General features: G+C 37.8%; 1 protein-coding gene across 1 annotated transcript in view; it reads right to left on the reverse strand.

Moving 5' to 3' along the window:
- The window catches only part of trdn (triadin), a 433668-nt gene that overhangs the window by 57117 nt on the left and 351135 nt on the right, over positions 1-25416 (reverse strand). The window contains exons 44-54 of the mRNA XM_059645698.1: positions 24514-24558; positions 24194-24238; positions 19335-19379; positions 17287-17307; positions 13773-13817; positions 12700-12744; positions 10068-10109; positions 9136-9162; positions 4232-4258; positions 1409-1435; positions 1159-1182 (exon numbers count right to left, since the gene is read on the reverse strand). Of these exons, the coding sequence (XP_059501681.1) occupies positions 1159-1182; positions 1409-1435; positions 4232-4258; positions 9136-9162; positions 10068-10109; positions 12700-12744; positions 13773-13817; positions 17287-17307; positions 19335-19379; positions 24194-24238; positions 24514-24558 (393 nt within the window). The remainder of the gene's footprint in view (positions 1-1158; positions 1183-1408; positions 1436-4231; positions 4259-9135; positions 9163-10067; positions 10110-12699; positions 12745-13772; positions 13818-17286; positions 17308-19334; positions 19380-24193; positions 24239-24513; positions 24559-25416) is intronic.

Below are 25416 nucleotides of genomic sequence, written 5' to 3' on the forward strand. Positions count from 1 at the left end.
TAAAATGGGATTTTGTCTTACCACAGATGGTGCAGTTGTTATTCTTACTGATACTAATGGTTCCCCTGACTCAATTTCTGCATGACAAATGCTCTCTTTGTTGATTCCTTTCCTTTGCCAATACCTATAGTAATTCCTTCCAATCTATTGTAAGCCCACCACAACCACATGTGAATAATCCAGCAGGATATTGGTTCTAATCTAGATCAAATACAACGTGTTCTTTTTGAATTCGTGCCTCAGCATCCTGTTCCCCAATTGCCTAGAATCTGGAGTCTTCCTTCCTGCAACATGCCCCAAGCTTCTACTCTCACTGGTGTGCAGTAATGAAAGTAACCAAGAGATTACTACCTTTATGGTTCTACTTTTTAAATTTCTCCTTTGCTTCTGTAAGTCTGTATATAGGACTTTAATATGTACTCTCGTTATGTCTTTGTACCAATTTATAACATAATGTCTGGCTCACTCCCTACTTACTCAATATGGCACTAGGAGCGTGCTACAACATGCAGCACTCAAAGGCAGTTACTGAAAAGCCTGTCTGTCCCCCTGACTCTGGAATCTCCTGCACCAACCACATTTGTGCTCTTTGCTCTTCCCTCCTGTACAGCCCCTTGCCCAATAGTATCACGGGCTGAATGGCACTTCTTCAAGTTGTCTGCACTCTCAGCAATCTCTGAGCCCAATAAGTTTTTCTGAGAGTGGCAGACACTACTAAGACTCCCTGCTTCTTCCCAGACATAAAGATGGCCATCCGTTTACTATACTGAATTTCTGGTATCCGTGGAGTGCCCAACTACTCATGTTCCAAGAAACATTCATCCTCCCGATGAGCTATACCTTCTCCAGCTGCCCCAAGGTCAAACAGCTGGAGATTCTTCCTATACAAATGGCTACCTACATGAGGTGTCCTTAAATTCTCATATGGTGCAGGAATTGCCAGCAAGTATCAGAAGACCCTCCACACTCTGAATAAAATCTTCTATTCACTTTCTTTTATAGTCTACCAAGTATCCTGTTTAAACTTAATTAATTAATTTTAATTAATATTCATCATTGAACATTACTTCTGTTTGTGAGTCACTAATGACAAAAGCAAAAGTTACATAAATCTTCCAAACTTTGTTCTAATTGTTCCAAAAAAAAAAGCGGTTGTACCTGTTTTGACAGTAGGTTTGGAACCTAAAAACAAAAATGTAAATATTAATACTTGAGAATGTGGGTATAATAATCAAAGAAAATAAATAGTATCAGTTAACATTTTTAATTGAACAGTGTTCAAACTAATTGCAATTAAACATTTGCAAAAATTGGCCGATTTCAACTTTTTCAGTGCATATACAGAAATAGAACAAATCAAAAAGGAAATGCAAGCTAATTTTGATTTGAAGTTACAGAATATACATACGTTCTACGCTTACTGAAGAAGGTGTCTCTGGGAAATAAAATCAGAGAATGAGATTCCTGCTGCTTTGTCTTAACATATTTTGCTTGGCACAATAACATTTCATTGATTAAGCTTCACAGAATGTATATAATTGGTTGTACTGAAACGTGCAAACAGGCAAGCTCAAAACAGCAGAAAATTAAATATAAATCCCATTTTAATGATTACAGGCTTTAATAAAGCAAAAGCTACAAAGCTGAATATAACACTCAAAATGTAACTTGAATAAGCAATTTAAAAAATCACACAAGAAAGCTGTTTTGCTGTCTGGTACTGCAAATGCACTGTTAATAAGTTTCAAGCAAGTTATCAATGTTACATTGTATTTCAAATCTTTTAGAGATGCACATATTTTTAAATGGCCTAGTTTGATTATACCAGGCATATTTATCAATGTTAACATTATGCCACTTGTATCTGTTTAAATTTTCCACTGTTGCTAGTATTGGTTTGACTGAGTTTAACATTTTGCTCATCGTCATTCACCAGTTCTCCTATCCACTAGCAATCATGTAACCTCTTCAGAGAGGTAAAACACCAGAGAAAAAGAAAAATCCTAAACTAAGTCAGTGAATAAGATTCAGGAAATTCAGACCTGACACTTTGGGTGAATCAAAAATATGTTCCATAAGATCAGAGTAACCACTAATTACAAAGCCTAGTCTCACCTATCTGCTGCACATTGTTACATTAGCTAGAGTAAAGAGCCCTTCCAATTCTTCTTTAGATTGATCAATGTGTTCAATATTCAATTTTTGAGTCAAATCTCCTGACATCCAACCTAGTTCTATGTTCACTTATTTCATAATTATTTATTACTCTTTTGTAATGTCTGCCATACTCAACTCTGCCCCCTGACTCTCCTTAATTGTTGGCATACTACTCATGTCTTCTACTGTGAAGACTGACACAAAGCACTTATTAAGTTCTTCAGCTATTTCCTTATCTCTCATCACTAGCCTTCCAGCATCAATTTGGAGTGGCCCAATGTCTACTTTTGCCTCTCGTTTGTTTCTTATGTATTGAAAGAAGCTTTTACTATCATTTCTAATATTATTAGCTAGCCTACCTTCATATTTGATCCTCTCCTTCCTTATTGCTCCCTTTGTTATCCTCTGTTTGTTTTTGCAGCCTTCCCAATCTTCTGATTTCCCAGTGCTCTTGGCCACTTTATAGGCTGTCTCTTTTTCTTTGATACATTTCCTGACTTCCTTTGTCAGCCATCGCTGTCTAATCCCACCTGGATAATCTTTCTTTTCTTTGGGATGAACATCTGTACTGTGTCCTCAATTACACCCAGAAACTCCTGCCATTGTTGCTCTACTGTCTTCCCCGCTAGGCTCTGCTTCCAGTCGATTTTTGTCAATTCCTGTAATTACCTTTATTTAACTGTAACACCATTACATCCGATTTTGCCTTCTCTCTTTCAAACTGCAGACTCAACTCCACCATATTATGGTCGCTGCCTCCTAAGTGTTCCCTTACTTTAAGATCTTTTATAAAGTCAGGCTCATTACATAGCACTAAGTCCAGAATAGCCTGCTCCCTTGTGGGCTCCATCACAAGCTGTTCCAAAAAGCCATCCTGTAAACATTCCATGAATTCCCTTTCTTTGGATCCACCGTCAAACATTATTCACCCAGTCCATCTGCATATTGAAGACCCCATGATCACCGTGACCTTGCCTTTCTGACATGCCCTGTTTATTTCCTGGTGCATCTTGTGCCCCTGGTCCTGATCACTGTTAGGACGTCTGTACATAACTCCCAGTATGGTTTTTTTGCCTTTGTGGTTCCTCCCTGTGGAGATGGTCCAGCAAGTGACACCCTCATCCCATGATTGAATAAATAAAAACTTAACTCATGATACCAGTTAACCCTTTCAATTACTGTCTTATACAATAGGTGCCAGAAAGTCTTGGGAGTGTCCCATAAGGAGATACTTCTCTTAAGGGTCTGGAGCACTTTAAGCGCAACATCTTTAGCCCACAATATTCCACTGTCACGTTTATCATCACCTTATGCCCCTGGTAACTCAACCATGGAAAACTGAAGAACATTGTTGACATATACATGGCACCATTAACATTGACATGAGCAAGGTCATGCATGTTGTGTGCTTTCCCTTCTACCTCCCTCACCAGGCTACACTATTTTCAATCCAGCCCCAGATGTTAGCTGCAAGGTTGGGGTGCAGAGTCGATGTTGTTCTCCTTATTGAAAAGAAAGTTTAGGGGAGATCCATCAGAGGTGTATAAGATTGCGACAGGTTTATAAGATGTGCAGGAAGAAAATCCGTATCCATTGTTTATTATTACAAGCACGATGAGACATAGAATTAGGTTTTAAGGGATAGATGGAGGTTGTGAGAAAGAACAACTTTAGGGAGTGAGAGGTAATGGAAAAACATGGTCGAACCAGAAGCAATGAAAAGTTTCAAAAAGAAATGGGGATGTAGGGGAACAAAATTTGCAGGACTATGGAGATAAAGAAGACGAATTGGACTGGCCAGATAGCTTTACAGATATCCAGCATGGGCTGAATGAGCTCCTTTCATGCCATTTTGGCACCATGAGTGCTGTCTCAAAATGTAGTTACATCCCTGGATGTGTTACTGTCTTAGGAATTCATCTCGTCTTCTTATTTTCAAAAGTAAACTCTAATAAAGAGAAAAATCAGAAGAGCCTTGAGCAGTGCCAGTCAAATAAACATTAGATGGTAGCATGTGTTAAGTCAACATGGTCTGAATTATCACTTGCAGACATGGCACTTCCTGGCTACATACGTGCTGCTGTTTTCTTTGTTGAACTGACTGGGGATAAAAAAGAGTCAGGTAACACAGTGAATTGTAGGTTATTAGAGGTTGGAATGGAAGTTTGACAGGAGTTTCATTTCTTACCTTGATTTTCTAATCTGATTTTAGAGAAATCAACACAAGATGATTGAAGTATATGAAGTGGATATATTTAGTCATGCTGAATGAACATGTCCTCCAAAAACAGCCTGCAGCTTTTGGACTAATTTATGAATGTAACATAGAGACCTTACTTAATAGAGTGTAGTTAATATTGGTTAGCATGTAAACATACTTGATGCATGATAATTACACCTTTAAGACACTCAGGGTGCATTTTGAGGGATATTCTTTTGCTACAAAGTGTAGCACAGTATTATTATTATTCTAATACGTCTCAAATTAGGTGCACCCCTCTTAGGTGCATTGGTAGACTTCCTACAGTGGACCAGGAAGCCTGGGTCCAAGTCCCACCTGCTCCAGAGGTGTGTAATAACATCTCTGAACAGGTTGATTGGAAAACTAGGTTAAATATTCCAAAAAGTACGTCTCAGATTGGAGTCCTTTGTGGCACGGTGGTAGTGTCCATATCCCTCGACCTGGAGGCCCAGGTTCAAGTCCCACCTGCCCCAGAGGCATGTAATACCATCTCTGAAAAAGTTAATTGGGAAAAAATACATCTGAAATTAAACTCTTACAAATACATTGGTGGTTATATTGTGAAGTTTAGGTACACTCATGGAAAATTTGATGCACGTCATGCTTTTCCAGCAAGTCTCTAACCAGTGTTCAATTAGATTTGCTGCTGTACCTAAAAACAACAATTACCAAATAACTCTCTTTTAAAGGAATCCTTAACTATCCATTAATGTTGATTACGTTGAGGGGCAATTCACAAAATACATTAATGACTGTGTCATTACTTAGAATATCTCAGTCCACCAGTCAGATTTGGACCAGTCGGATTGGCGTCGCGTGTCACAGGAGCATAAGTGAACAACTTAAATTGAGGTAACTGAGGGACAGATCTTTTAAAAAACCCAAGACAAAGACAAAGTTAATGGAGTACCCAGAACAAATTTGGGAGGTGAAGGTGATCCAAGCCGTGGTCAATCAGATAAACTGAACAAGCAGTAGTGCAGAAATATTAAAGCGCAGTTTCAGTCATCAAAGGGTCATATGGCAAAGAAGAGACCTTTTGGCCCACCAAGTTATGTGTGAACATAAAACTTTCTGATCATAGTAAAAGGTTTGTAACAAAGCTTGAATAATCAGCAAAAAGTCTAAGATGACTACAGAGACAGTAAGAATGAAAGAAAATACAAAAAAGTAGAATTCATAGACAAGAAATAAAACCATGATTAACCAATGGGGAAAACACTTCAAAAAACTTCCATTGATCACCATAAACAGTAATGAAAAATCATTTGAAAGCACACTAAAAAGAACAGTCAAAAGAAGCCTGAAGCCACGAAGGGGTGTAAAAGATTACATTTTACTTGAGGTTTCAACTGTACCTTCCAACTCAGCCAGATCTGCCAACAAATTGGACAAAGCCAGCAAACACATGGGAACACCACTCCGTGCAAGTTCCTTACCAAGCTACACACCATTCTTGGAATTGATTCACCATTGTTTCACTATTATAGGAACAAAATGCTGGAATTCCCTTCCTGACACTACTGTGGTTACACCTACACAGACAAACAATCACAAAGATAGCACAGGCCTGCTGTGTTCATCCAGCTCTACACTTTGTTATCTTGGGTTCTCCAGCGTCTGCAGTTCCCATTATCTCTGCTTTTTTTTACTATCTGCTTTCTGCATATAACCAATTCTTGATCCACATGAGTACATCCCCCCAAATTCTTTGCACTCTAATTTTATTTACAGACCTCCTTTGTGGGATTTCATCAAAATTGCAATGCCCTAAATAAACAAACAGTACTTTGCATTTACAAATGTTTTGCTTTTCTTCAACTGTACTTCTTTCTCCTTTTTTGTTTTGACTTCAAGCTATTTTTTATCCTCCTTTATTAATAAGTAAGCAAAGTACTTATTACTATCTCTATCATTTAACATTAATATTGTTATTCTTTTGTGGGAAGAGGGCATTGCTGAAGAGGCCAGTGTAGTTGCCTTTGAGAACGTGATGGTAATCTATCTTTGTGATTGTCTGTCTGTGGAGGTGTAACCACAGTAGTGTCAGGAAGGGAATTCCAACATTTTGTTCCTTTAATAGTGAAACAATGGTGAATCAATTCCAAGAATGGTGTGTAGCTTGGTAAGGAATTTGCAGGGGGTGGTGTTCCCATGTGTTTGCTGGCTTTGTCCAATTTGTTGGCAGATCTGGCAGAGTTGGGTGCAGCTTGGCCTGCTGTGCTCATCCAGCTCTACACTTTGTTATCTAGTAAAAATAAGCAGATCATTCTCACGATGGCAGGTTATCATGAGTGGGGCCAGTGCTAGGTCAACAACTGTTCAGAATCTACTGAAAAAATTTGGACATGGGACCAACTGTAATATTTCAAAATTTGCTTCAAGGAGACTTGACCAGGTACACTAAATGAGCTAAAACATGTCAGATGGAGTTTAAAGTAAATAAGTGTGACATTATTCACTTTGGTTAAAAAAAAGGAAAGGCAGCATATTTTTTAAATGAAGAAAGGAACAAAGTTGATCTTCGTATTATTATCCAAGAATTTCTAAAAGTTATTTTCAATATTCAGTAAGCACTTTGAAAGGCAAACGTTATGTTGGTACTCATTTCAAGGAAATTGGAGTACAGAATTTAGAATGCCATCCTGCAGTATTATAAAAATTTGGTGAGACTTCAATTGGATTTTGTTCTCTTCATCCAATTATGGATATACAATAGGTAGTTCAATGAAGGTTCACCAAGTTAATCCCCAATTGACAGGATTGTGTTATAAGGAGAGATTGAGAAAATTGATCCTGTATTATCTGGAGTTTCAAAGAATGAGGACAATCTCATTCAACGTAAAAAAAATCCTTACTGGATATAATCCTTGTATATAGGTAGGATGTTTGTACTGGCTGGTAACTCTAGAACCAAGGTGGGAGATTTGGAGCATATTCTCAGTATAAGAGCAAGCCACTTAAGATGTGGTACAAAGAAACTACTTCGCAGTGAGTTTGGATAATCTTTGGAATTCTCCACCCCAGAGGGCTGTGGAGGCTCAATCATTGAGCATATTCAAGATAGAAAACAGCAGGCTTCTGACATTAATTACATTAAGGGCTATGAAATTAGTACAGCAAAACTGGCAATGAGGTAATAAGTCACGACGTAATTGGGCAGGGCAGCCTCAATGAGCCAAACGGCTAAGCTTCAATGGGTTTTCTTAGTAGCTAATCCTAATATTTTTAAACTACTTGTGAATAACAAATTTCAGTTTGTATCTCCAAATTTAATTCAGCTTTTCTCGTCACAAATGCTAAAATAAGTAATGAATTAAAAAACTAGCTGCATTTAACAGTACCTCTCACTTTCTACAGCTGACACTTTTCCTGCACATATGCAAGAAATACTGTCAGTGCAGTTGGAACACAGATAAATGTAGCATTGGGATTTGTGTAACACTAATGCTCCTGCTGCAATGGCTACTAAGTATAAATGTGTGCAACATTTTTTGACTTGTTTTCCATTCAGCAGCAAGAGCTAAATTATCAGCAAAATATTTTCTGTATCTTGACGCAATGTACTAAACCATGAAAATGATGAACGAAAATAGCTTTTATTACATTTCAAATTCCCAGTCTTTTAGTCTGCTTCAGCCTAAACTGCTCCGTATTAATAGTGAGAATGTCCATATGGTTTTCGAGATTAACATTAGAAGCATGATCAGGAAGATCAGAAGATTTTTTTTGTCACTTGGAAGAATATTACTATATGAAAACTTCTACCTGAGTGACCACATGAAGCAATAACCTATATAATATAATAATTGGAAACTGGATAAATCCAAGAAGAACCTATTAAAAGAAATGAAAAAGTAACAAAACTATATATAGCTTTGATGTGGAGATAGCTGTGACAAGAAAGAGGCAGAAGTGAAAGAAGCAACAGCAGTAAACGCTGGCAGGAACACAACTTCAATAATTAGATATGTCACTGTTGCTATGATTTGAAATCTTGGATGACTATGGTTACATACACTGTTTGATATGGCATTTAGCTGATGACAATGTGGAGTTAACTGTGACACAGATGGTAGTACTAAAGAAAACCACTCAACCTGAGATTCTTTTATTTTCTAAATGGTAGAGTATTCTATTCTTTAAATTCACAACGAATGAGGGAGGCATCTATCTGTGAAATCTCATAGCACTGAGTTCAAAGTTCAGCTGTGTCACTGTGGTGAAACATCAAGTCAAAATCAGTCCTCTTCCATTGAGATAGAAGAGCATTGATTCAAAATTTTTCTCAAACTTCCCATTTATCAGTTACAGTGTTATAGTCACTAAGAAATGAAATTTGGTGTCTCGCTTACTTTCCTGGTCATTGAAATGGTGTTGCATGAAAATTGAGGAGGGAAACATTGGAAAATAATGAAACAAATTCAAAAAATATATATAATCTGAGCAAGTAAATCAAATCTTGAACAATGTCGATAATTTTTGCCATTGAGAACTTCTAGGAAAATAGACCACAGGCATGGCATTACTAAAAACAAATAAGAGTTTAAACCGTGAAAGTAATCTGCACAAAATAATCCAAGTATAAGCTTATATTGAAAAAGCTGAAAGAAAAATTTTTAAAATTACAAAAATACCAAGTGATATTTAACAGTTTCAAACTATTGTATCAATTCCTATATCAGACTTGCTTTTAAAGACTATCATGTCAAGTACCTTGGAAATTGAGTACCTACCTGATAGTTTGGGGAGTTGAGGTTTAGCTGAAAAGAAAGGAGAGAAGTGAGTTGAGCCTCATAAAGTAATGTACTTTTCAAGTCAGGAAATAAAAATTCTGAAATCATACAGATCAGTCAGCATCTGGTAAGAAACAAAAAACAGTTTCTGATGCATTATCTTAATGAAAATGGTTTTAATTTCTTGCAGATAAAGTGCAGGTTTTGGACAAAATGCATTGAGACCTGAATTGTTTTGAGCCCCATGCCTTACTTATATGCTGCCCATAATGTACAGGTGTGTCATGCAGACACTCTATTGCAACTCACTGAATGTGAGTGGGCTGGGATCAATACTGATCCAGGGAACAGTCAGAGCCAAGCATAGGGTCTGCGACAGATGCTTCAACCCAGGAAAAGTGCCAAACAACAGTATTGAACATCCCCTCCGATGTTGCTCAGAAGTCACCAGTGGTCTTTTTATGGGAAGTTCCTTTATCTCTCGATTTGCCCATCATTGTTGCCCTCACATTTTCAAGGAGTTCTGCCCTTCCATCTCAGGATCCTACTCAAGATGACTGTGGCCAGAGTTCCAATGTAATCAGGTCAGTATGTGGGTGCTGCAAAGACAGCATTTGTTACTCAACCTTAATCATCCTTGAACTAATGCCTTGATGGGCCATGGATCTGGAAAACTGGAGGCCACAGCAGGCAACGATGGCACATTGTCTCCCCTAAAGTATGTTAGTGAACCAAATGAAGTTAACTGGTCTAATCTCCGTTTTCTTTTCATTGTCAAGAGGACTAATTTGACGTGCAGATTGACAGATATAATGAACTATTTATCCCCAGAGAATCACTGGTATTTTTACACTTTTATTGTATTGGAGCAAAAGAGAGCTGCAAACTAAGAAACATACATACATAACTCATTGGTTTAGTTTTTATCCTACCTTTCTCTTTAAATTCTGTTTTTACTTCTTTCATAGTTTCTGCTTATAAATAAAGAATGAACAATTTAAATAGACTCAGTACTGTTGGAATTCTGATGTTATTCGTCTTCCAAGGCATACAAATGGAATTATTAAATCGCACAAAGTATGAAGTGGTCATTACCCCCAGAAAGGCTACTTGTTGCACCAACTTTCTGCTTCTTTTTACAGGAAACCAGGTTGCATAAAGAAATTAAATCCAATTGTGAATTTTGTGGCTGCATATAAATTCATTCAGAAACCAAGCCACTTCTATACTCACATCAGTATATATTCTGCCTACAAACTATGAATTGTACCAAATTCAACAGGGAATGGATAAAGCTGTTCGAATCTAATGGAAAGCAGATCAAGGTAAATATTTTAAAGTTAGTTTCCTGCATCTTCAATTTCACCAACTTTCTAATGCAGCTTTGCTGTCTTCTGTGGGGCAAATCACTTGACACAGCAGAAGCTCTCCAAAGGCAGTTACTTGCCATGAAAAAGGACATCTTTACTGTCAATGTCACTGATTGGCGTGTAGCAACACACACAGAAACACGGTTTTGCCTCACCACAAAGTGACTAAATGGCAGCTGCTGGGAACAAAGATGGTACCACCCTTATAATTCCCCTGCAGGATGGCATTCTTAGAAACCTACATCTAAGCAATCATCAAGGACCGAATTACCATCTATGGATTAAGAGAGCCAGGAACAACTGTGATATCAAATCAACCACACAACTAGTGACTGCAGTTTAGAGAAAAATATTACTGTTTGCTTTAATAACCTGAGATCTAGGAGTCAGAGTAGGTTAATTCAGCCCCTTGAACCTGCTTTGCCGTTTGATACAGTAATGGATAATCACATCACAGCTTCAATTACACCTTCCTGTCCATTCATCATAATCTTTAAACCATTTACTGATTAGAAACCTACCTATTTCCTTCTTAAAATTTACTCAATGTCTAGGCATTCATCATACTCGGGCTAATAAATTCCGCAGATTCATGACCCTTTGAGAGAATTAATTTTCATCTCTGTTTTAAATATGTTACCAATTCTAACCTAAAATTATGACATCTAAGTTTATATTGCTCACAAAACATCAATTTCCTTTAGCATCTTATAGACCCTTAATTAGATCTCCTTTCATTCTATAAACTCTGATGGTATAAGCCTAAACTGCTCAAACTCTCCTCATAAAATAAATCTCTCATGACAGGAATCAATTTAATAAAACGCCGAATTGGCTCCAATACAGCTACATCCTTCCTCAAGTAAGAAGACCAAAATTATACACAATACTCCAGCCATGGTTTCACTAATGCTTTGTACAGTTGTAGCAACCCTTCACTACTTTTACATTTACTCCTTTAGCAATTAATGCCAAAATTCCATTTGCCTCCCGTATTACCTGCTATAAATGTATACTAGTTTTCTGCTTTCTTGCACAATTACCCAGATCCTTCTGCACTGAAGCTCTTCTCTATTTACCTAATAAATTGCATTTCTATTCCTTCAACCAAAATGGATAACCTCATTTGAAAATTTCTTATTTCTTCAACTTACTTCCACTGGTATTTTAGTCCCTTATGCAAATGTGGCGATAGTAGCTTCTCTCCCTGCATCCAAATCATTAATACAGATTGTAAGTAGTTGGGATAAAGCACTGAACTCTCTCAAAGGTGCCTCAGTCACTTCGCAACATCAGGCTGACAGAGCTGAGGGGCAAGTAGATACGGTGCTCCCTTCCCATAAAGATTTTCATGGATAGTGAGCAACAGTAAAAGAGGCTGATACTGTATGAATCCAAAAATTGTCAAGAAATAGGAAAGCGGAAAAGCATTCTGAGACAGAGAGGTGTAAACAAAATATACCATTAAGGCAATCACATCCTGACATGTGACGTTTTGGTATAAGGATATCTACCATGCCTTCAGTCACCTTCTGTATAATAGAGTCAACGTATGAATAATGTACAGAAACATCAGTAGGGATTGAACCTAGAATATGTGTATCGGTCTATAATATCATAGACTTTAAATGGTTAGTGCTGTAAATAAACTTCAAGATTTCTGACTCAGAATCAGAAAATCAACAGTATATGTTCTTGGGCTAAAATATATTAAACAGAAACAGCATCAGTAGGTGAAGGGAGAAAGGTTAGCGGATGCATATTGGCACTAGTTTGGTATAACTGTAGACATGCTGATTTTGGTCCCTTTGGGAAAGAAAAGGCTTCATTTGGCCCCAAATGTGACCTAAATAGATCAAAGGGCCCAAACAGACCACAGTAGACCTAAGAATTGAGAATATCCAGCTAAAACTAGATGGTTCCATGGTTTTCAGATAAGGTCTTCCCAACCTGTATTTCAGCATGATCTTGATTATCAAATCATTTTCACAAAGAAATCCAGTACAGGTAAATGTTGTATCCAATTAACCTATTTTCCATTTCTTGTTTCATTGCCAAGGGGAGAATTAAAGTGGTGTGTGGCTTTCAGATTGGATAACCATGCATCCCTAAAGACCCTCAACAAATGTTATAATTTCAGCAATTGACACAATTGAAGTTCTCATCAATTTAATGGTTTCAATTGTTGTGTTACCTTTCTCTGTAGGTTTCAGTTTCATCCGCTTCTCAGTTTCTTCTTCTAAACATTTAATGAACAATTGGTTTAGATTCAACACTAATCATGTACATGAATACTGGATAGGTATTAGTGTTATTATTCAATGTATTATCTCTGTATATGCAACAGTTAAAAATGAGTTCGTATAATGAGTTCTAAAAATAACTACCCAACAACTAATGCTTTTACAAATAGTTCACAAACATAAACAAAGTACTTACACAGAAATGTTTTTAAAATTTATATGAATGCATATCAATAATACCCCATTTAGGATAACTAACTTGCAAATATTAGATTCTGTCTCTTCCAGGAATTTACCAAGTATCCAAAACAGGCCAAAAATCAATCTTAAATTCTACATTAGTTGCATAAACTACAACATGCAAAAAGTCAGTTTTAAAAATGCCTTTCACAAAATTGAAAGAGAAACGAACATATTTGTGAAAAAAATAGCTGCTACTTGCTTCAACAAGTGCTTTCAATAATAGTCAGTAATATAAACAGGGGCACCAGGATGCCTCAGGTTCTAGATGTCTCCTTCCCTAAATCTAGCAGAAAACTGGTTAAACTCTTAAGACAATATCAAAGACCCATGGTTGTGCAAAATCTGCACTGTGATGAACCTTTCCATTTCTGGCTCCTAGTGCTAAACAGATTGTTATTTCCCACCAGTTCAACAGGCACTGCAAATGTGCCCCGGAAATCAATGATAATCAATAATCTCAAGCTGACATGTGCGGGTAAACTTATCAGATATTAAATTGAAAATTGTATTGGTAGCCATGCTCAGGTAGCTTTATTATTACAAAGTTCTCAAATAATTTTTACAAGATAATCATTGCAACTTTCAATTGGATTTATCCTGAATTCCCAGTTATCAAGAACTGTAGAAATTTGGAGTGCAGATTGCTATATTTAATAATCCAACCATTCCCATTGAATCAATACTAATATTAGTCATTTGCCATTGGAAGAAAGGACAGCCAACAGATTAGCAACAGTTTAAAATGTGCTCAGTTCAATTATTCACTCAGCATCTCTGTTACCTTTCTTGGCAGCTTTTGATTTCACTTGCTTCACGATATCTGCTCCTAAACATAGGTTCAAAATTAATCAATCTTCTGACATGTGCATATAAACTAGTCAATAATCTCATAAGATCCATACACAAAAAAACTTAGTATACATGTATTTACACAATGCAATAATTAATACAATAAAAAATGGTGGTTTTGTGGCATTACAGTCTTGTCTGTGCAGAAAAATGTGATGTTAGTGGCACCAAAATGATTTCCAGCAAAGTCTTCCAGAAGCAATAAATCTAGATATGAGTTACAAAAAAATGTACAAGGTAATTTCAGGTGAATTCATTTAGTCTGAACACCACTCTAAATGTCTGACCATCGCAGCAAAGACAAATGACAGAAGGTACAGGTCAGCAAGAGGACCGATGGTACAGGTGTGCAAATAGAAAAAATTGGCAGAAGTCATTGAATTTTGCAAAGCTCGCAACTCATTCTCTGATGTGCTGCATAATCTTCAACTGAATCATATAAACTTTACACAAAAACTAGATACATAGACCCTGGGTAGTGACACAATTTGATTGTGGTCAGAAAGTCAGGTCAATGGTCATTGCCTGCCATTAAAAAGAAATCAAGGCAGAAGTTCAGCTTCCCGAGATAAACAGTGACCAACTACAAAAAAAAATTCAAGGGTACGTGCAACTGATGATATCTGGAAACTGGAAAATGGTAAAACGTTTTTGAGTAGTCTCAATGCAGGACACACAACAAAATAAGATTACTGTCTTGGGAGATAGATGGTCACAATAAAGCAGACCATAAATCCACTGGAAAAGATGATTTGAGTGAATAGAGTTTCCTAGACTAGTAACACACAGAAGAACCTTCTATGGGCCAGACGGGATTTTTCCAAGGATTGTCTGGGAAGCTAGGGAGGAGGTAGCAGAGACTTTGGCCTTGATCTTTGAGTCCTCATTGTCTACAGGTTTAGTACCAGAGAACTGGAGGATTGCAAAAGTTGTGCCCTCGTTCAAGAAGGGCAACAGGGATGACCCAGGTAATTATAGACCTGTGAGCCTTATTTCTGTTGTAGGAAAAGTTTTGGAAAGGATTATAAGAGATAGGATTTATAATCATCTAGCAAGCAACAATTTGATTGGAGATAGTCAGCATGGATTCGTCAAGGGCAGGTCGTGTCTCACAAACCTCATTGAGTTTTTTGAGAAGGTGACCAAGCATGTGGATGAGGGTAGGGCAGTTGATGTGGTGTACATGGACTTCAGTAAAGCCTTTCATAAGGTTCCACATGGTAGGCTATTGGAGAAAATACAGAGGCACAGGATTGAGGGAGATTTAGCAGTTTGGATTAGAAACTGGCTTTCTGTAAGAAGGCAACAGGTGGTGATTGATGGAAAATATTCAGCCTGGAGTCAGGTCACTAGTGGTGTGCCTCAAGAATCTGTTTTGGGACCACTGCTGTTTGTCATTTTTATAAATGGCTTGGACGCAGGCATATTTGAACGGGTTAGTAAGTTTGCGGATGACACTAAAGTCAGTGGAGTGGTGGACAGTGTGGAAGAATGTCGCAGGTTGCAGGGCAACTTGGATAAACCGCAGAATTGGGCTGAAAGGTATTTATCTGTATTTTCTCCAATAGCCTACCATGTGGAACCTTATGAAAGGCTTTACTGAAGTCCATGTACACCACATCAACTGCCCTACCCTCATCCACATGCTTGGTCACCTTCTCAAAAAACTCAATGAGGTTTGTGAGACATGACCTGCCCTTGACGAATCCATGCTGACTATCTCCAATCAAATGGAGTTCAATGCAGATAAATGTGAGGTGATTCACTTTGGGAGGAATAATAGGAAGGCAGAATACCAGGTGAATAGAAAGATTTTTCGTAGTGTGGATGTGCAGAGGGATCTCGGTGTCCATGTACATAGATCCCTGAAAGTTGCCACCCAGGTTGATAGTGTTGTTAAGGAGGCTTACGGTGTGTTAGGTTTTATTGGTAGAGGGATTGAGTTCCGAAGCCGTGATGTCATGCTGCAACTGTACAAAACACTAGTGCGGCCTCATTTGGAATATTATGTGCAGTTCTGTTTGCCACATTACAGGAAGGATGTGGAAGCATTGGAAAAGGTGCAGAGGAGATTTACCAGGATGTTGCCTCGCCTGGAGTGCAGGCCCTATGAAGAAAGGCTGAGGGGCTTGGGTCTGTTCTCATTGGAGAGAAGGAGGCTAAGAGGGGATTGAATAGAGACATACAAGATGATCAGAGGATTAGATAGGGTGGACAGTGAGAGTCTTTTTCTGAGGATGAAGACTTCAGCTTGTACAAGGGGGCATAGCTACAAATTGAGGGGTGATAGATTTAAGACAGATGTCAGAGGCAGGTTCTTTACTCAGAGAGTGGTAAGGGCATGGAACGCCCTGCCTGCCAATGTAGTTAACTCAGCCACATTTGGGGCATTTAAACAGTCCTTGGATAAGCATATGGATAATGATGGGATAGTGTAGGGGGAGGGGCTTAGATTAGTTCACCGGTTGGTGCAATGTCGAGGGCTGAAGGACCTGTTCTGCGCTGCATTGTTCTATGTTCTATGTTCTAACCTTAGTTTTAAATGAAAGAGTAGGAAAAAATGGTGTTATGATATTTTTACATTTTATTTTACTCTGGAACACCGTTGTCGTGAACCAAATTGAATCTGTGAACTGTCTCACAGACTTAGCATGCAAAATATGTGCAATTATTTGCAATGGATATAAAGGTCCTGCACTAATTTTAATGCCAACCATACATTTCACTTAGCTGCTTTGAGATACCTTCCACTATTACCTTCGAATGTTGAAAGACGTGAACAGTGCACACAAAAATCTAGCACTAATAATGTAACTTTAATAGGTGAGAAAGTTAATCATGTGGAAAGTTTGAGAACAAAATGTGAATCAGAATTGCAGTTCACTCAAGGAAAATGCAATTTGGATCAGAGCACAAGTCATGTAATTACCATATTTTTATGATATTGGTAGTAGCCACAGTGAAGTCTCCTTTTAACCGTCAGCTGTTTCCACAAAAAAAAACATTGAAAATTCACCATGCTGGCAGACAAGCATGACAAGTGGGGTTGCATTAAATACATGTTTATATATTCAAGGCAGTTCAAAATAATTCCACTAAAAATAATGATTGGATATGTTGTTAAATGGAATTTTGTTAGCTCATTAATGTTGAGGAGAATTAGGCCGCAGTTTGGAGTCTGTTCTTTATAAAGTCCTCATTAAAGAGCCACATTGCACAGAAGTACAGAAATTCTTCAAAGGATAGCGCAACATTGACATTCTGTGCATTGTGTGCATATATTTATTGCATAAAGAAGTGAAGCAACTTGTTTCAAATCAAGCCATCAATTCAATGAGCAAAAGTATCAGAAATTTAGAAGCACTGTATACTGACAATTTATGCCCAGTTTGCTTTGAATAAGCTGTCAGTTCTATCATATATCTCTACATAAAATCTCCACTCACCTGTTACATTTGGCTTTAATGCTGTTCAAGAAGAAAAAGATTACACCTGAGTCAAATAGATTTTTGGAAGAGAAATTGTTTAATCGTAGTGGCTTAATCTGTCTTTGAAACTGTTTCAGCAGACAATTTTTCCTCCTTCAAATAGTAAATGTTTAATCATGGCAGTTTATGTAAAAACGACCTTCAGTGGCCAGAAAAATACCAGAACATGATGTGGTGATGATGAAATAATGTTCAGTTGTGTAGATATAAAACAAAAAGCCACTTTACGGTATTGTTCAATGTCGGCATTACTGGATGTCAGGACCGAATGGGTTTTCTCAGTCCTCCTATGCCAGAGGCATGTCGGCTGGGTGCAGTTTCCAGGAAGTGGACTCCTAACTGGCCTCTGTTATACTCAGAGGCCAAATCAGTGGATTGGCAGATCTGAAACCTTAGCAACTTGACCAGGCAGGGTGGGAACAGGTAAGATAGACTGGGAAGCAGGAGAATGCTTTTATGCAGAGCACATTTCTCTGGTATTCAGGGATGTAAAATCGCATGCAGCTCAAAGCCTGTAAAGCCCCTCAGATTGGAGTATAAGCCCTCCTGACAAGTAATTTGAGTCCCAGGTGCTTCATGCCTTCAACCATTGTAAAGGGAGACAAGGTCCACTCACATTGAAGTGTCAGGATCTCAGGCCACCAGTGGTTAAATATCAGTGAGGCTGCTGTTTTTACATTATCTTTGGTGACTTTAATCATCTTATTCTGGTGATGCAGGTAGACAATGCCATATCACATACATTCCTATTTTGCAGGATTTCAATCACATTAAAGGGAATTAGGAAAAAACAGCTATCTGTTTAATGCTCTAAAACAAGCCTCAGGGATTCAACAATATTTTGAAATATGATTTCTTTGTTAAATATGATGTGTGCATCACTGTAAAGAAAAACGTTTGTTGCCCATCTCTAATTCCTCCTGAGCTAAGTGCTTGCAAGGTCATTTCAGCAGGCAGTTAGAGTTACCCTGATTGTTTGGATCTGGAGTCACATGTAGGCCAGATTGGGAAAAAAATGGCGGGTTTTATTCTCGAAAAGGCAACCATGAAACAGGTGATTTCTAACAAAGACAGTTTCAGAGTTATCATTGCTGAAATGAGCTTTTACTATCAAGTTTATTCATTCAATCTAAACTCCCCCTGGCTGCCATGATGCACAGCATTAGGTTGTGTCTTTAGATGACCAGTTCGGTAACATTACCACAATGTCAATGTCTCCTCTAATCTCTCAGAATACTCTTCTCACTTATTTACAATGAAGGTACCAAACCATTGTAGTTGTCCTAATATCAATCATTTTACACCATTTATCAAAGCCAAAATTATAAACGTAGAGCTGTATAAAGATACAGATGCTACTTTTCGTACTTGTTCATGGGGTATTAACATCACTGCTGGGTCAGCATTTAATGGCCATCCTACATGCTCGAGAACTAAGTGCCTTGCGAGGGAATTTCAGAGGGCATTTTCAGATGGAGTCAATCACATTGTGGTGGATCTAAAGTCACATGTGGGCCAGACCATGTAAGGACAATATTTTTTCCTACTTAAAGGACATTAGTGAATCAACTGGTTTTTACAATGATCAACAGGGATTACACGGCTATCATTAAAACTAGCTTTTAAAACCAGATTTTTATTGAATTCAAGTTTCACCATCTGCCAAGACGGGATTTGAACCTATGCCCCCAGAACATTAGCTTGAGGTTTGTGATAACTACATGTTTTGTTCAAAGAGGTAAGCTTGCTAGATTTTACTCTAAACACTGTTTAGTTAATTATTTTAATTGTACTTTTCCATGACATAATATTATCAAAATTAATACAATCTTATGCAGTAAACACTGGTTTGGCAGGTCTAAACTTGATTTTATTTCCAACGTAAAGAGGAAGAGAAAACTGGTGTGCACTTTGTCAGGCAAGATGCCCTATCCATTGACTCATTGACAATTTAAAATTGTAATAAGGAAAAAATCTAAGACGAACGAATGTAGTTTTTGTGTTACCTTTCTCTGTAGGCTTTGGGTTTACTTGCTTCTTGATGGCTGCCTCTAAACATTTAATGAAAAATTCAGTTAGCTTCAAAAATAATCATAATTTAATTGTGCATAAATATTGCTATTAGTCTGATATTTTGACATGCCAATGTAGACACGAGTTAATAATGAGAAAACCTTTCCCCAAAAAGGTCTGCTAGTCCCATCCACTCTTTAAAAATAGGACCAAGTTCATTATCCAACCACCACTAATTAGTATTCTTATGTACAAACTACCATTGGGACACCTCAACTCAAGCAACAGGCAAGGATGTGTAGAGAGAAAAGAAGACAAGTAGCCATGAATTTTTAAAAGCTTCCAACTTTAATTAAGTCAATTATAGATGCATAAAAGTGTGGTGTAGACAGCTGATGTAGCAGTACTGTCGTTTCTGGACAGGAAATCTGCTGAGGCAACAGCTCTAAAAGGTCTGCATTTTGCTATTAAAGAGAAGATGAGTTTTCATCTGACCAGTTAGATTTACAATAGTGACAAACAATCAGAAACAGGTTCTAAAATTGCTTGCATTAATAACATCAGAAAATTAGAATTTAGTGGGGGTTGCCCTGGAGGAAACATTTCTTTTCAAATCAGAAAGTGCAACAAAGTAAACTCGTTTTCTATGGAGAAATGATTACATCAAAGAAAACTTCAAATCAGCAAAATATTGATCTAATGTTTATATGCAGCGGGTACAATGCAATATACATTTTTTTTAAAAAGAGTAATTGCTTGGGTTTTTATGATTTTGACTCAAGCAGAGAAGGTGATTGGCTGTTACTGTTGATATCTTCTCAAATGAAGATCCATATTGCACTAAATTGTTTCTTTGAAAGGACAACAATATTTTATGGTGATATAATACATAGTATACACGCAAAAAGCTGCAAATTTTCTAGTGAATAATCTATATCATTCACTGATGAATGGGATCAGAGTATTAAAACAACTGTAAACAAATGTGTCACGCATTCACATGCATTGGCTATGCTAGCAATTCAAATCGTTTAACTCGACAGCATTTACAAAGAATGGAAGCACTCATCTTAAACAATAAATTATGCGAGTAAGAGATTCACTTTTAATTTTGTGCTTTACTGGTCTAAAAAAGGAATGTGCCCATAAATAATTCAGAGGAAAACATAGCGAGTCTAATTAGTAAGTTTGTGGACGACACAGAAATTGGTGGAATTGCTGTTATGATGTGAAGGTGTCAGTGTTGGACTGCGGCAGACAAGGCCAAAAATCAAATGACACCAGGTTATAGTCCAACAGGTTTATTTGAAAATGCTAGCTTTCAGAGGAAGGGGCTGAGCTCCTAAAGATGGGGTTTTCAAATAAACCTGTTGGACTATAACTTGGTGCCATGTGATTTTTGGCCTGAGTTGCAGATAGTGAGAAGGATTATCAGAGGATACAGCAGTATATAGATCAGTTGGAGGCAGATGCAGTAAAATGGAAGATGGAGTTTAATCCAGACAAATGTGACGTAATGCATTTCGGAAGGTCAAGTACAGTTGGAAATTATGCAGTTAATGGTAAAACCTTTAGAGATATTGATATGCAGGGGGATCTAAATGTGGCAGCGCAGTTAGATAAGGTAATAAAAAGGCTTTTGGCATGCTCGCCTTCATTGGAAGAGGCACTGAGTTTAAGGACAGACAAATTATGCTGCAGCATTTTTGAACTTTAGTGAGGCCACACTTGGAATAATGTGTACAGTTTAGGACACCACACAACCAGAAGGATGTGGATGCTTTGGAGGGGGTACAAGGAATGTTTACCAAGATGTTGCTGTATATAGAGGGTTTTAGCCGTGAAGAAAGTTTGGATAGACTGTGTTTGTTTTCACTAGAACGCAGGAGATTGAGAGGCAACCTGATGGAAGTTTTAAAAATTGTGAATGGTATGGATAGAGTAGAAAGTATGAGGTTTTTTTCCCCAGGATTTCCTAGTCATTAACTAGGGGAAACAGGTTCAAGATGCAAGGTGGTATGTTTAAAAGAGATGTGCGAGACAATTTTTTCACACAAAGGGTGGTGAGTGCCTGTAACACGTTGCCAGAGGAGGTGGTGGAAGCACATACAACAGCAGCATTCAGTAAGCACTTGGATGAATACAGGAAAAGGAAAAGGGAATAGAGGGATATGGACTCTGTAAGTAAGATAGTTTTAGTATGGAAGTGTAGAATGTGTCGGGTCAGGCTTGGAGGGCCAAAGGGCCTGTTCCTCTGCTGTATTATTCTTTGTTCATATCCAAACTGACATTGCAAGATTTTGGACATGTTACAAACAGGCTGGAATGAGCCTCCCTGATCTGTTCCATTCCAGCAGGATATCACGAACCTTCTTTTTGAGGAGGGGTGAATTGGCTCCTCCTTGGTTATTCAGCTGGCACTCAGTCGGTTGTAATAATTAATTTTAAAAGGATTATCTCCCTTATGGATAACTTTCTCTCAGACAAACATAATTTACATTCTTAAGAGGAGCCAATTTAACCAATCTTCTCTGAATTCACAAAAGAGTAAGTTTATTAATTACTAAATGAAAAAAGAAATAGTAACGCAGCACACATTCAATGAGAAATAAGAGGAAATCTAAAAATGTCAGTCTCTAACTTGGTCATGAGGACCAGATAGTGGATTTCATTGCAATGGCCTCAACATTGATCGTTCAACAGTTGATTTTGAGACTCTTCATTTTGTAGGTTGATTGAAACGCTTTTGTCCTGATTACTTTTGGCAGTGGCTGACTAATAGGATTCAGTGTGAGACAGAGTCCTATCCCTCAGAAAAATGTGCTGGGATATTTAATTGGCTGTTCTCAGAGAAGTGGTCCTCGTCACATATGAGGATGCCAGGCTACTAACAAACACAGACCAGGATTGAATCTCACTTTTAACAAATCTCCCTGTATTCTTGAAAGACAGAAAATCCAAATATGCCTCTCACTCAGACTGTTGTCTGATTTTACCTTCACATTCATAGTCTGAGATACGCCCAGGAGATTATGGGTTCTGTTTGAAACACATTTTCTCCCTTTGAAAATTCTTTGTCACCTACTCAGGTGTAACAGCCCAAAGTCTTTCTCCCTCTCCAGATTGAGAGGCAGTCAGCTTTTGGCTGTGTATCCTTCTTTCTTCAAAAAAAAAGCACATTACATTTAAAGTTCAATATTTCTATGAGCGACTTGGCATTGCAGTTCATGGTCATGACAGATTGAAAGATTCATTCCCTATCATTGAATGTCGGTCATATCACATCAATATTTCTTTCCTTTGATTGATAAGTAATTTTCCTGGCACATTGTTTAAAAGCATCTTGATATCACACTGTCCACACAATGACACCCAACAATAGAAATTTGTAGTTCTGATGCAGGCTGCCAACATGAGAGGAATTAACTTCATGGCTCTATGAGGTTTGCCCATCATTCTGGAATTCCAATCACCATCACTAACATGTCACTTTTTTAAAAAGAAAAATGGTTCCACGGTCATGGGAATAATCAATGTATCAAAGCATTTAAACATACTGCCCTTAAAATATTTGGTGAAAAAAAAGCAAGTGTTCAAGAAAAAAAATTGTTTGCTAGTTCACTTTTCTTTTAAATGGTAAATGGAACAACAGAAAGTCAAGAACACTATTTAATCTCAGCCGGGGTTTGGAGGTCTGCACAAGGTGGATACTGGGGAGATTGTATGGAGGGCGATGAGTGGAAGGGCTATCAGTTGACATGAGTTGTCACTGTCTAAATACAGCCAGCAGCTTCTGGGAACCTGGTTCAAATGGGAACTGGACACAAAACTAGTTCAAAATAAAAACAGAAAGAGCTGCAGATGCTGGAGATCAGAGAAAAAAAAACCAGAAATTGCTGAAAAAGACCTGTAGGTCTGGCAGCATCCGTGGAGAGAAATCAGAGTTAATGTTTCAGGTCATGACCCTTCCTCAGAACTAATGGTAGCCAGGGAAATGTTGGTTTACGTGCAGAAGATAGGGTGACAGGAGGTTTAAGGAGTAAACGATTGGTGAGGATAGAGCCCAGAGAGAGAGAAAAACACTTGGATAGACAAAAGAGTAGGTAATTACCTGGTGTGGAGGGTGATTAGCTATTAATGGGGACTATTAGTGGCTAACAATAGGTTATGTGTGATAGCAGATTTCTGAGGTAGGGTCTAGGCCTGAAATGTCAGCCTTCCTGCTCCTCTGATGTTGCTTGGCCTGCTGTGTTCATCCAGCCCTTCACCTTGTATGTATATGTGTGAAAACAAGGCCTGAGTGTTTAGGGGTTGAGGTAAGGACGTTGATGAACTCAAACCCTTAAGTTTGTGAAACTCGATATTGAACGCTACAATGTATCCAGAAGGCTACAGTGTCCCCAAGCTGAAAATGAGGTGCTGTTCTTCCAGCTTGCACTGAGCTTCGCTGGAGCACTGCAGCAAGCCTGAGGCAGGGATGAAGGCCAGCAACTCTAGCCAATGCTTAGAATAAATAAACAAGATAAATTAATAAATTAATTAAATCAATAGCCAGATGTGGCCTCCACGGTCCCTTGGGATTCTGCATGACTACTGCCTTAAATATGGCAGAAAATTGGTCAAAATTGCAGGGAAACAAGAAAGCCACAGTTATGGTCTATCCTTGATTGAACCTTACAAAAACTTCGAGCTTCTATTTTCTGCTAGTACATTGGACAACGCAAACACTCTCCAGAAATATTAGATAATAATTAATGTGTTCTCGGAAAATCAAAAGTCGCTTTAGTTGTCTGGTATTAGAAGCAAGGTGAGCCGGGTATTTAGCAGAAGTTGTAATTATGCGATTTGTTACCTTTCTTTGTAGCTTGAGGTTTCACTTGCTTCACAATATCTGCCTCTAAACATGTAGAACACTTAAATTAGGTTTAAAAATAACAATTTACTTTATGCATGCATATAAATAAGTTACTAGTGCCATAAGATCTATATTCAACACATAAAAACATGCATACACACTTATAATAAATCCTCACAAGCAACAGTTGGTGAAATTATACAAATGTGAATTTTTTTTACATCATTACAGTCCAGTCAATGCATAAAAATGAGGTTGTGCCCATAAAATAATTGCCAGTCATTTTTTCCAATGGTGTTAAATCTAGATATAGGTACCTTTCTTTGTAGATTTTGGTTTCACTTGCTTCTTGGTCTCTGTCTCTAAACATTTAGAGAATGATTTAATTAGATACAAAATGACCAGTCATATCAAACATAAATATTAATCAGTTATTAATCTCATAGGATACACAATCAACATAATATGCACATACATAATATGCACAGCAATACATGCAATAATTAATGTTAAAAACAAATTTGGATCATTGAGTCAATACAGTGTCTGTGTACACAAAAATAATTGAGTTGGTAGTAGTCCCTAAATCCTTGGTAGTTACATTTTCCAATGACAACAAATCCAGGTGAGAGTCGTGAAACTATATACTTGGAAGAGTCGCTGAGGACACTTAGCCTCTGATGTCACTTTTATTCTGGTCGCAGCAAATTCCTGTTCAGCAGCTACAAACAATAGATGTTACAAGTCAACCCAGACACGGATAGGCATGTCTAGATGAATGAAAGGCCTAACTGAATTTAGCAAAGCTAGGAATTCCATCTGCCCCCTACATATAAGACCTCAGCAGTAACAATGTTTCCTCGGTCAGATTATCAACTGAGGCAGAAGCTCTGCAAATGCTTTTGCGTACCATAAATGTTATGAAGCTGTGTGTTATCTTATACATTAATTTACAATATTAGCCAGACATATATCACAGATTGTTGAAAGAAGAGCACTTTATACAACAAAAATTGCTGGCTTTTAGCTAAACTGAAGAACATTTGTGAAGAACATAAATTTCTCCTTTAAGAGATTTTGAAAGTGTCAGAGTGAGGGACTGGACTAAATTTTTTTGGGTACAGAATGAGCTACGGGAAGTCCTCACTTAAAGCTATGGTTGCATTCCTGAGAGTTCCAAACTTTAAAGTTAAATAACTTTAAGTGAAGCATGGGTACCT

The sequence above is a fragment of the Stegostoma tigrinum genome, chromosome 4 (assembly GCF_030684315.1).
Source record: "Stegostoma tigrinum isolate sSteTig4 chromosome 4, sSteTig4.hap1, whole genome shotgun sequence".
Classification (NCBI taxonomy): Eukaryota; Metazoa; Chordata; class Chondrichthyes; order Orectolobiformes; family Stegostomatidae; genus Stegostoma; species Stegostoma tigrinum.